This window comes from Chlamydotis macqueenii, chromosome 20 (assembly GCF_036417535.1).
Source record: "Chlamydotis macqueenii isolate bChlMac1 chromosome 20, bChlMac1.mat, whole genome shotgun sequence".
Lineage (NCBI taxonomy): Eukaryota > Metazoa > Chordata > Aves > Otidiformes > Otididae > Chlamydotis > Chlamydotis macqueenii.
Genome location: NC_141575.1, coordinates 6,695,733 through 6,708,417, shown reverse-complemented (window position 1 = coordinate 6,708,417; position 12,685 = coordinate 6,695,733). Strand labels below are relative to the sequence as shown.

General features: G+C 42.3%; 2 protein-coding genes across 2 annotated transcripts in view; one reads left to right on the top strand and one right to left on the bottom strand.

Annotated features, from left to right (window-relative positions):
• The window catches only part of DYNC2I2 (dynein 2 intermediate chain 2), a 122,976-nt gene that overhangs the window by 100,197 nt on the left and 10,094 nt on the right, over positions 1-12,685 (bottom strand). The window lies entirely within an intron of this gene.
• Positions 1-12,685, top strand: part of SPTAN1 (spectrin alpha, non-erythrocytic 1) — a 45,145-nt gene that overhangs the window by 30,486 nt on the left and 1,974 nt on the right. Inside the window, exons 39-56 of the mRNA XM_086764161.1 lie at positions 1,288-1,419; positions 1,747-1,884; positions 2,255-2,359; positions 2,577-2,785; positions 3,544-3,664; positions 3,819-3,940; positions 4,477-4,609; positions 5,066-5,164; positions 5,434-5,593; positions 5,822-5,898; positions 6,062-6,271; positions 6,522-6,818; positions 7,295-7,407; positions 8,251-8,268; positions 10,057-10,119; positions 11,348-11,402; positions 11,903-12,099; positions 12,487-12,540. Coding sequence (XP_086620287.1) covers positions 1,288-1,419; positions 1,747-1,884; positions 2,255-2,359; positions 2,577-2,785; positions 3,544-3,664; positions 3,819-3,940; positions 4,477-4,609; positions 5,066-5,164; positions 5,434-5,593; positions 5,822-5,898; positions 6,062-6,271; positions 6,522-6,818; positions 7,295-7,407; positions 8,251-8,268; positions 10,057-10,119; positions 11,348-11,402; positions 11,903-12,099; positions 12,487-12,540 — 2,303 coding nt within the window. The remainder of the gene's footprint in view (positions 1-1,287; positions 1,420-1,746; positions 1,885-2,254; positions 2,360-2,576; positions 2,786-3,543; positions 3,665-3,818; positions 3,941-4,476; positions 4,610-5,065; positions 5,165-5,433; positions 5,594-5,821; positions 5,899-6,061; positions 6,272-6,521; positions 6,819-7,294; positions 7,408-8,250; positions 8,269-10,056; positions 10,120-11,347; positions 11,403-11,902; positions 12,100-12,486; positions 12,541-12,685) is intronic.

Below are 12,685 nucleotides of genomic sequence, written 5' to 3'. Positions count from 1 at the left end.
GAAGGGAATGATATAGAAGGAACACTCCAGAAAAAGGTATATACAAGATGGAAAGCTGACAGGACTTGCAAGAATCCAAGAAGTGGAGTAAAATATATGGAAGAATAAGACAGAATAAAGAAAGAGGAAACTAATTAGAGTAAAAAAGGAAAGAATTGGTTTTTTGTCACTTTAGGCTGTGGTACACTTTTTTTTTCTTTTTTTTTTTCTTTTTTTTTTTTTTTTTTCAGTTGAAAAAGATCAGAGTTTTTTATTAAGCCAAAAAGGCTTGTCTTGGATTTCTTGTCAGTGTAGTTATCTGTAATTGGCAGCTTTTTAATTGAATTTAACATATTGGTATATCTAGCTTTTGAATGATATGGTTTTTTATAACCTCGGCATTTAGGATTAACAGTTCCCAAAATAAAGCAGTTCATGCAGAATTTCTCATGCCAGCGCTATAGTATTTTCCATCTCTTATTTTTAATCTAACATTCCCTTTCATTGCATTATCTCAGGGCATTGTATACCCATGTCCAATGTTACTAGCATTTCCAGTTAATACTTGTAAATTCTGTCTTGTCATTTTTGTGCTATTGTTATCTTCCTGGTGGGTGGATGGATCATGTATATATGAGAGAACTGCATACTTCTTCCCACACCAAGGCTCCTGTTGTTCTCATGGTGCTCTCAACTCAGCAGAGAAAAAAAAATTAACAAATAATTAAGTTGTTTTAATAAAGTTTTGGGTTGTTAATTCATTATTTTAATACATAATGTGGCCATGTATTACTTTAACTAATATCAAAACTCTGCAGAAAGCAGATGGGCTACAGCAATGATTTCTCTTAATCACCTGTGGATTAGGAAAGGAAATAGAAATTTGTGAAATTACTATAGGAGTAGAAAGGGTGATCTGCTGGGCTTCTGCTTAGGGTGTGTATAACTGCTGCTTTTGAAAGGTGATGGCACTGAAAATGAGAAGGCTTTACTTGAGTCACAGCTAAGCTTAACACAGCAAATGTTGGATAGGCATCTGTAAAATGCAGATGATGTTGCCTGAGTTGTATGTATCAGCTCACAGTCAGTTTTGCCAGGTCAAAGCTTGACAGTTACTCGGATTAATGAGTTACTATTTGAGTGAGCAATAAGTATTCTTACTGAGCGAGAGAGAACTTCCTTAGATCAGGCTGTATACAAACTCCTTTATGTATGCAGGCAACTGTTGTGCTCTCCTTTCGGCCCATGAGAACAATTTAGGAGCCCTTTGTCCAGACTCTAACAGTTTTTTGCTTTTGTCATATTCAGAGCAAACACCAGAAACACCAAGCCTTTGAAGCTGAGCTCCACGCCAATGCAGATCGGATCCGCGGAGTCATTGACATGGGGAACTCGCTGATTGAAAGAGGAGCATGCGCTGGCAGCGAGGATGCTGTGAAGGTAAACACCACAAGTCGCAGAAGATTTGCTTAGTTTTTGCGTTGAGAAGTGTTTGGATACTAGGGGGAGGAGAGTGTCCCTCAAAAACAAATCTTGTTTTATAGAAGCTTTTCTATTTCAAATATGCAGCAGACATCAGGGTAATCATTCTGCTTTCTTCTCAAGGGTGAAAAGTTTTCCAATCCTATGATTGCGATGTAAAAGTTGAATTGAATTATAGGTAGGCAGCATGAAATAGCAGCCAAACTTGTACCTTATTCCAGTTTTGCATTTATCAGAACTTATATTTTTTTGTTTGTAGCATTTACCTTTTCCATTTTGTAACAGGCACGCCTAGCTGCCCTGGCTGACCAGTGGCAATTCCTGGTACAGAAATCTGCAGAGAAGAGTCAGAAACTGAAAGAAGCTAATAAGCAACAGAACTTCAATACTGGAATCAAGGACTTTGATTTCTGGCTTTCAGAGGTAACTGACATTGGGATTATTTACTTGCAAGACTTGTTTTTCTAACTTTTTATTCCCTTTGCTGATGTTAGATTTTGTGGAGCACAGTCAACCCTTGAACAAGTCTAGATTTATTTTGAAAAAAAATCTGTTTTTATGAGTAAAAATCTTGTAGATGTTTTTATGTTATTATTTATAAACAATAAGATGAGAAGAAGCATACTTGCATAGATTCTGCTAGGAATTAAACAGGTGATGAGGCAAAGGTTTATCCACACTGTAGAAAATGGAGAAGAGAATTAATTTGCACAGTTTTAAATACATTATAATTTAAAGGGGTTTGTGAAAACACAACTCATTCTCCATCCCCTTTTTCCTTCCCTACCCACAGGTGGAGGCTTTGTTGGCATCTGAAGACTACGGGAAGGACTTGGCGTCAGTTAACAACCTTCTGAAGAAACACCAATTGCTGGAAGCTGATATATCTGCTCATGAGGTATTGCTTTCTCTTCTAGTTTTAGAAGATAAATCATAGTGATCAACAAATTCTACAAATACTTCAATACCTGCTATAGTCACATTCTTGTTGAAGCATGTTTTCTTAATAAAAAGTGTGACTCTGCACAGCAGTCAGGTTATGATTTTTGTACTGCCATAATAAACAGAGAAATGAGATCCAAGCAATTCACACGCTTTTTCACCGATGATTCCAGGATCGTCTGAAGGACCTCAACAGTCAGGCTGACAGTTTGATGACCAGCAGTGCTTTCGATACCTCCCAAGTGAAGGACAAACGTGAGACCATTAACGGGCGCTTTCAGAGGATTAAGAGTATGGCGGCTGCCCGCCGAGCCAAGCTGAACGAGTCCCACCGTTTGCATCAGTTTTTCCGCGATATGGATGATGAGGAGTCCTGGATCAAGTGTGTATTTTGGAAATTCTAGGCTCTGCTGTGGGGGCATGTGCTTACTGCCAGCTTGCTAACAACATTCACAGGCTGTAGTATGGTTTTATAACTTGCCTTTTCCACGACTATGTGTCTCTAAAAGAAATCACCTTTGCCCCTCAGTCAAGGAAAACTATATTCAAAATGGCTTCAGCGCCAGCTTGGGTGTGGCTTCTTATCTACAGCTTTCTTTGCTCAAACCCCAGCAACGGAAGCTCTATACTGGGAAAAGTAACGCTGTTTAGACCTGGACCGGTCTGTAGTTGTTGTTGTTCTAGCCAGTTGTAGTGATAAATCAAATGCTGTTTCCATATTGGTGTTAGTGTCTTGGGAGGAGAGAAGTGAGCCTGACTGAAGTAATTCAAATTGGAGCACTTTTTTTTAATGCTTGTAAAATAAAAAATAAAATTGGACAACAGCAGGTAAACTTTACAAAAGGTATCTGTCTTCTCAGAAGGAATACTATACAGAGAAATTCTGTCCTTCAGAGAAATGACAGGCCGTCTGGCACCTTCTTTCTTTTCCCCCACATATTACTCCTGAATGTGCTGCCAGGGGCTAGCTGCTGTTTGCTGGTAACTCATGTAGACAATGTTTTACATCCAAGATTTTTGTGCTATGAAGGGCATTTCCTTATTTACAACGGTTCTGGTGGTTTGTTTTTTCTTTTGTCAGTTTTGACATATTAGAAGTAACTTTTCAAATTTTACTTTTCTCTCCTCTCCTGCGTTTAGAGAGAAGAAACTATTGGTTAGCTCAGAGGACTATGGCAGAGACTTAACTGGTGTGCAGAACCTTAGGAAAAAACACAAGCGCTTAGAAGCAGAATTAGCTGCCCATGAACCTGCTATCCAGGTAAATACCTCTCTCCTTGACAGATTTCTCTATAAGCAGTGTCTGTCTTCCTTGTGGCAAATATGAAAGCCAGTAGGTTTGGTGGAATCCAAATAGAAAGCATAAGAAGAGAGCGAGTGCCATTCCGTTAACTGTGTGTTTCTCTGCTTTGCAGGGTGTTCTAGACACTGGTAAGAAGCTTTCAGATGATAACACAATTGGAAAGGAGGAGATACAGCAGAGACTGGCTCAGTTTGTGGATCACTGGAAAGAGTTAAAACAGTTGGCAGCTGCTAGGTGTGTGAGATGTGTTTTTGTAAAATTCATAAGAGTTACATAGAGTCCTAAAGAACAGATTTACTGTATTTGAGGGGTTTAGGGCGTGGGTCCTTAGTAATATGATAGCACGTTGTCACTGATGACAGACTCTCGGAGACTGTTGAAAAGAGTTTTAGTGATAATGTTTCTCAGTAGAAACATGAGTCTCTTTTTTGAGGTATGCCGTGTTTAGCCTTTTCTTGCACCAGTTGGAAATCATAGATTTGAAATTAACTGACTTTAATCCACTACCGGGATGTTTTCCTGAAGAGAAGCTGTTGGGAGAAAATGGTTCATTTTGGTCCTTCGGTAGGTGCAGGCTCTGTGGCCCAGTGAATTTCTAGAGCTGTAGATGTTGCAGCCTCCTGCTGGAGAAGTGAAGTGTGAATGAAGTGTGTTTAGGGTTCAGTCTCTGTACATTCTTAGGTCTTCTGCTGCTGTAATTTGTTTTTACATCTTATATCTAAAAGCCATAAAGCAACACTGAATAATTTTACCTTTCCTTTCCCGCGCAGGGGTCAGCGTCTAGAGGAGTCTCTGGAGTACCAGCAGTTTGTAGCAAATGTTGAGGAAGAAGAAGCCTGGATCAATGAGAAAATGACATTGGTAGCGAGCGAGGATTATGGGGACACCCTTGCTGCTATCCAGGTATGGAGAAAGTTGTCAGCTCTTTGTTGTTCTTGTTGCATTATTGCTGGTTAGAGCTTAACAAGCCTTTTCTTTAACTGTCTTTCCAATGTAGAGGTTATTGTTCGTTCCTTTTGAAGGCCTAGATTGCAAAAAAAACCATAAATTATTTTATAAAAGCATCTTGAGTATGTTATTTCCTGTAGAAACAACTTATAATTTGGTGTAGCTTTGCACCTCTCAGCCTCTGATGGGCAATCCTGGTTAAATCAAATGGCTGATGTTATATTGAAAGTCAGTATCAGTCTCCTTTTGTCCGCAGAAAAACAACAAGTTAGGCTAACCAGCTAAGATTAATAGTTTTTGTCAGAAAAAGTTTATGCTAGCTGATTTATAGCAATAAATTATTTTCAATTTTTAATTTTTAATAAGTGGTGAGAAATTATTTTTAAAAGTGACTGTATCTCGTATTTGCAGGGCTTGCTGAAAAAGCACGAAGCATTTGAGACTGATTTTACTGTCCACAAAGACAGAGTGAACGACGTTTGTGCTAACGGAGAGGATCTCATTAAAAAGGTGAGAATTAACTGTGGTAAAGGAAAACCTTCAAAGGCTGCCCAGGACATTCTCATGTCAAAGCAGACCTCCTCTTCTCTGAGGACTGATTTGCCGTCTCTTTGAGAAGAGCTCTTACTCATTTTATGTGGCTGAATAAGCTGTTGGTGTTAACTGCTTTCAAAGCTATTTCTTGGACAAAATCTTTCAGTTGAAGTCCTTGCTCTGTCACTGGATGCCTTGGAAGACCTTAAGATCATATTGTCTGCGTTTTTTCTCCTGTTATATAGAACAATCACCACGAGGAGAACATTACTGCCAAGATGAAGGGCCTCAGAGGCAAGGTGTCAGATCTGGAGAAGGCAGCGGCTCAGAGGAAGGCCAAACTGGATGAGAACTCTGCCTTCCTCCAGTTCAACTGGAAAGCCGATGTGGTGGAGTCGTGGATAGGTATGTTTTGTATTGGGGCACGGGACCCTGTCACAGAGAAATGTGAAATGCTCTTTCATTTCAAAAGATCTCAAATGGCTTCTCACTTGCTGTTGTAATGAGCAGACCTAACCCAAAGTAAGCAGCAGTGCTATACCTGATTTGTGCTTTTGAGGTAACCTGGTTTGGAATAGGGAATGTTTAAGATAGAGACGTTGACGTTTTTACTAAATTTGTTTAATTTTCCAGGTGAGAAGGAAAACAGTCTGAAGACAGATGATTATGGACGTGACCTCTCTTCTGTGCAAACACTACTCACCAAGCAGGTTAGTGCTAGTGCTGCTTCCACCCAGTAAGTGATGGAGAGAACAAGTGATCTCTTGTGCAATACACAAAGATCTGGCGTTTATGTTTGAAATATATGCAGTAGATTGGAATGGTTAAATAAAAATGCAATATCATAATTTATTTATTTTTTTAATGCTTCAGGAAACTTTTGATGCTGGTCTTCAGGCTTTCCAACAGGAGGGAATTGCAAACATCACTGCTCTGAAAGACCAGCTACTAGCGGCCAAACATATCCAGTCAAAGGCCATTGAGGCTCGGCATGCTTCCTTGATGAAACGCTGGAATCAGCTACTTGCTAATTCTGCTGCCAGGAAAAAGAAGCTGTTGGAGGCTCAGGAACATTTCAGAAAGGTGAGTGGCCAAATCACGGGGCTACGAAAATCTAATTGTTCTCTTTGAACAATTTCTGCAGCTTTTTCACTTCCAGCTAATGATTATGGAGATCCTGGAGACTTGTCATAAGAATTTTTTAGATGTTTGCAAGAAATAAGTAATAAAGGCAAACTGTCGTTGATGCATGTTAATTCCAGATCAACTCATGTAGAATATTTGCATTATTGCCTAACTGAAGTGAATAACTGGATTGTTTTCTCTTTTCAAGGTCGAGGATCTGTTCCTGACTTTTGCAAAGAAGGCGTCTGCTTTCAACAGTTGGTTTGAGAATGCTGAAGAGGACCTGACAGATCCTGTGCGCTGTAACTCGCTGGAAGAAATCAAAGCACTGAGAGAAGCTCATGATGCTTTCCGTTCTTCACTTAGTTCTGCCCAAGCTGACTTCAACCAGCTGGCAGAGCTTGATCGCCAGATCAAGAGCTTCCGTGTAGCCTCCAACCCATACACTTGGTTTACTATGGAGGCTCTTGAAGAAACCTGGAGGAATCTGCAGAAAATTATCAAGGCAAGTCAGAGAGAGAAACTCTTTTCATAGTTCACGATCTTTCAAGTCCTCCCTGGAAGCTGTCCTCCAAGACACTCAGTACAAGAGTTTGTTGCTGTACTGCAGATGGAAATATCTCAAAACTTGGAAACAACGGAAAAATTCCATTAGCTATAGACTTGTTTTCATGGTCGTCCATTTGCAATCTTTCAAAAGACAAAGGATGTGTCCCTCGTTTCCTAACTGTAGAATGTTTAATGTCCGTGTTGTGCAGTAAAGTAACTGCTGGTTCAACTCCAGTTCTTGAGACTTCAGTAGGAATGTTCTGTGTTGTCATCTTGGATGATTTTGTCTAGATATCCAGGACACTCTCTGAGCCCTCAGTCTTGTTTTGAGCTTCAGAACTGTGCTGATACGCAGCTTTTAGTTTTTGGGCTTTATTACAGGATAAGGACAGTCACATTATTTCTCTGAAATTCTTTTTGTTTGTTTCTCAGGAACGTGAATTGGAGCTGCAGAAGGAACAGCGAAGGCAGGAAGAAAATGACAAACTGCGCCAGGAATTTGCTCAGCATGCTAATGCTTTCCATCAGTGGATTCAGGAGACCAGGTATAGTTTGTCTTCCTAGTAGCTGCCCTTACAGAATTCCTCAGCTAATATTTGTATCCATCCTACATCTCTCTGGTCTTTCTAAGATGTTAATGTCTCCTGCTGAAAAAAGGCTACTCAGGACTTGTTCATTTCCTGCAGTTGGGATTTGAGGGAGGCCCTGTTAGCCACAGGGAAGAGGAAAGCCCTGAAAAGTCCTTAAAAATGTTTCTGAATTAATTTTCCTGCAGTAATTCCAGTTAACCAGGACTTCACTCTCCTCCAGTTACTCCTGAACTAGCCTGCAGCAGAGCTGGGCGTTGGGGAACAAACACCTCAAAGCAGACTGTGTGAAGTGCCAGTGGCATTTCTGCTAATGCTGCTTTTGTATTGAACAGAATATTGGAGATCTCACTAGAATTTCAATAGAGAAAGCTGTGCAGAAAGCTTTAGACTACTTTGTAAATGCTTACTGGGGGTGCTGTCTAATAATATCCTTGCCTAGGGAGAAGGAGTAAAGATTTAACAGCTGTGTTAGAAATAAAAAATCTCAAGGTCGAGAATCGCAGTGAACTGAAGAGCGGGTTTCTAGGAAACAGAGATAGCCGTGCTCAGACAGCGCTGTTAGCCGGTTCTGACGCACGGTAGTTGTGGTTCAGAGGAGCTGAGTTCTGTTTTCATGTAATCCTGTGATTCTCTGTCTCTGTGTGTTTACAAATAGTTCCGTATGTGTCTTCATGAAATAATGAAATATAAATACGATTTTTAACTTTTTGATGTTTGCTTCCCACCCAAATCTCTGTCCCTCTCTTACTGTCTTGTCTCTGTCCTGCTGCCTGATGTTTGGATCTTCACATTCTACAGGACTTACCTGCTAGATGGGTTAGTATTGAATTTTATATCTTTAAAAATTTGGCGATGTGCTCTGCTCTGTCTGTGTGTTTTCTTCTGTCATTACACGGCTTGTGAAAGCTGCGCTGAAACCCCTTTTATTGGAAAAGAGCTATTTGTGGCTGCGGTGCAGAGACACAGGAAACAAGATTTTGGAGTAGACTAAGTATAAGCCAGTGGAAACATACCAATTTCCTAGTCAAAAGCAGAAGAAATTATTAATGGGTAGCTGCCGGCTTTTGTTCTTGCTTTCTCTGAGGGCTTGCACAAAAAAAAGGCTCTTGGTCTGATGAGGTACAGGAGAACAGAGAACAGTCTGCCTGTGGAAAACAGCTGACGTTCCTACTTTTCCATCATTCAGAGGCTCACTTAGTGAAATAAACTTTTCCATTCTAACTGTTCTCAGAACAATTAAAGCTCCAGAGCATTGACTGTTTTTGGTAAGGAGGAGGGAAGATTCCTGTGAAGAGTCTTTACTGAAATTCTGTATCTTAAAACTTTGTAGTACGTAAATACCAACTGCGCGTTTTTTAATCTGCTGCGTAACCACGCCCCACAAAGATTATATTATTGACAGCAGAAATAAAACCTTCCAACGTGAACCCATGAATTTGCCTGGGTTTGCAGGCAGTTGGGTGCTTGCAGTTTTAAGTCCGCTTTGCATCCATGGGAGTAGTTTCTGATGAGGATGCATGCTGGTCATTTGTCAAGGAGTGGAAAGGAAATATTAAGATCTTTAAATGTCTTCAGACTGCCAAACCCCCTGAGAGTGTGTCTGTGCATTTAAACTTCCTCAGTGTTAAAAATCTGCAGCGCAATGGAAGCTTTGCAACAAGACCTAACGTAAAATGCTAACGAATACTGGGCCTGGTGCAGAGGCCTGTGTGCTGGAGAGGAGGCAAGGGCCTGTCTCGTGATGAGAGAAGACTTTTCATAATAAAAGGGTGGAATCTTTGCAGATAACTGTGCTTCTTATTTGCTCTGTAATGATCAGAGTGTCTTGTGTTCTGCTGTTTCTGCTAGATAAAAATAATTTGCCCCGTTTTTCTTGTACAGCTTAATGGAACTGAGCAGATTTTCCTGGAACGGATGCTGAATTCCCTGCTCCTTTGTAAAGTAGTGTTGTAGATTAGTTCTGGTATCCAAGAACGAGCGAACAGAAAGGAGCCGTTTACTAAAAGACGTAGGGTCAGAGTTCGAGATCACCATGCCAAGCTCTTTTGTTGAACAAATTACCAGAGGACTGCTGATATGGTTTGTCCTTAATTCTGCATGAATAGATTAAAACCGCAGATTGAGCTCAGAGAGGCGTTGGCTGTGCTCAGCCTTCCTTGGCAAGGGAGCAGGCAGAGCTTCAGAGAAGTTTCAAGATAAGAGTTGCTATGCGTACACCGCACTTTTCAGCGTGCTGTAGCCACTTGCGTGTGCCCAGCGCTGCCTGGAGGAGGTTTTCTTTGGGAAGGTGAGGAAGGAGAATTTGGAGTCAGGGAGAAGAATGCCTTTAAAGAATCAGTAGATGAGTTAACTGCAAACCTTCAATTCGTCTCTTAGCGAGACTCAATTTTTGTGACTTACACGAAAATAATAACAGATTATTTTTGTGTATGTGCAACCAGCATTTGAATAATTTTTGTTCATTAAGTACTTGCTTGTGTTTGCTGCAAGGTGGTGCTGGCTTGGAGTGTGGCTCCACTGCAGTGGCCATGTTTGGGTGTGTTCTTTCCTCTGCTCGCTCTTTCTTCCTTTTTGGAATTTACTTGGTTTCTTTTCTTTGACTAGCATAGCATATCGTCGTGTCATTCGTGTCTATCAGTATGAAGTTGGGGATGATCTATCTGGAAGGTTTTTTCCTCTTATTTTCTTACCTCACTTTGGTTTTCAAACGCACTCTTTAATTCCAAGGCTCGCTTTCCTTCCGACTAACTTTCACGGCTTAGACATGCTTGGAAGTTTGTTTCCCTGTTGACTCTTTCCACGGTTGGTTCCCAGCTTCCCGCTCAGGGTCCTGAGTGTGCGCTTCACCTCTTTAGGTGTGCATTGAATCTGAGCCTTAACCTTGGGGTGAGAAACACCCAGATGTTTGGTGCATTTTCCTTGCTACAGAGTGATTCCACACTTGAAATCCCCTTCCTGAGAAGCTTAAAAGCCTGTAGGAGGATAGATTGCAGGGGGGATGAAAACCCCCTTAGTGACTTAAACAGCAGTGACTTAAGTTTTAGGAGCTCAAATTACCACAGAGTCAAAGGAGAGGACTGTAAGGTGGCCAGACTTGCTCTCCGTGCTCAGGTGAGCTGTCACCGTGCGTGTTGGAAGGACAGGGATCTCAAACACTGCTGCTTAAAGGTTGCTTAGGATCCTGGGGGGAAAAGCAGCATCCAGAGACTTTCCGTAGGTCGTCCACATGGAGGAGATCTTGGAGACCATTACCACAGTGGTGGTGGGGGGGCTGCAGTGTGCCAAGAAGCTCAGTGTGGAAGTCAGACTGAGGGGAGCGGCCGTGCCTCAGTTTCTCTGGGCGCAGGAGGGGAGAGGTGGGGCAGGAAAGGCAACGGCCCACCAACCACTGCTGGGTAGGAGAGGTCTAGAGTGTTCTGCAGAGATTACTTCTAAACCAAACCAGTAGTTTCCAGGAGGTATTTTTCCCCCATTTCATCCCCATGTAACGCACCTCTGTAGAGCCCTGTACCTTACTGGCGAGTACAGCCCACCTCCAGTGAATCACCTGTAGTGCGTGTGTGCGTGTGTGCTGGGCACGGTGGGGTGGGCTGGGACTGCACCAAGTTTCTAATTTCATTAGGTCTGGTAAAGCGGGCGCTTTGGGTCTGGCATGAAGTGTGGCTGCTCATCGTGTTGCCTTCAAATGGGGCTAGAAATTAACTACATAAAGACGAATCAAAACAAGATGTACACGTGTCAGTCTAAAATGGGATGAGTCAGAATAAACAAAACACAAAACCAGTGTTTAAATATCCACAGGAGAACAATATTGCTGTAAGGACTGTTAATTTCAAGCCCCACCTGCCACTTTGAGTGGGATCAGTGCTCTTTCTCACTGTGGTTCTGTGTTTAGGTCTTGTATGGTGGAGGAATCGGGAACGCTGGAATCGCAGTTGGAAGCTACTAAAGTAAGCGACGCTCACCTGTTGCTGAAACACCTTTCCCAGCTGATGGCGTGGGACCACAGGGTGGGAATGGAAATGCATATAACCGCGTGGCAAAATCTTCATTGGTTTTACACATCTGGAGTACTGAGCAGACCTTTGGGGTGATCTACCTATGTATCGGATGTCTACTTACATCACAAGCCATTGAACCACACGCTGATGTTGTTCCCCTCTTTGTTGTTTTCTCTGAATGAGTAGGGTAGGGCAAAGAGGATACGGTATTTCCAGCACGTTTCCTAACAAGAGGGTTTTTTTATCTCAAGAATTGGTCTGTAAGCCCTGTTGTTTTGCGATAACATGCATAAAGAGGAACATTTTTTTCAATACTATTTTACAGATCACAGTAGATGATGAGTATAGCCTTCCTCCCCTGCCAGCCCATGTTTTAACTTTCTAAGGGCTTTTTGCACTCTTTGATTTATTTTTTTTTTTTTTTTCTCCTCTTCATTCCCTCCTAACAGCGCAAGCACCAGGAGATCCGAGCTATGAGGAGCCAGCTGAAGAAGATCGAGGACCTTGGGGCAGCCATGGAAGAAGCACTTATCCTGGACAATAAATACACAGAGCACAGCACCGTGGGGCTGGCTCAGCAGTGGGACCAGCTTGACCAGCTGGGGATGCGAATGCAGCACAACCTGGAACAGCAGATTCAAGCTCGGTATTGCCTACCCCGCGCGCGGTGTAAAGCGTGTTTAAATTGGGGGGGATAAAAGACAGGAGACACATCGGCCTGCGCCTGAAAACAAACCTTGCACGGTCTGTGCTCACGAGTCTCTCCTGTGCTCTGATTAACGGGTGTAGTGAGCTTCTAAATCCCCACCACCTCCCGGTCGTCAGAGGGATGAAGTTGGCAGTTTTGGAAACAATTCCTGTTGGCCATTAGCAATGATGGGATCTTACAGGAATCGGTTTATTCTGTTGGTGTAATGTATCGTTTGCTCATTTGTCCTCACCTCCTGATGCGGACGCTGGTGTGGGGCAGAGGGACTCCAGCAGGGTTCCGCAGTTCAGGAGCTGTTCGCTAGCTTTGCTTCTTCCTTTTCAGAAACACGACCGGAGTCACCGAGGAGGCCCTGAAGGAGTTCAGCATGATGTTCAAGTGAGTCGCAGGGAAAGCACACCAGAGGAATGTTTGAGATATTCCTGGCGCGTGGATGGCTCCTGTTCACAGATTCTCTGACCAATCTGGTTGTAGCTCCTTTGTTGTCTGCCCAGTTCTGTGCCGAGCTGCTCTGATCTCTGCC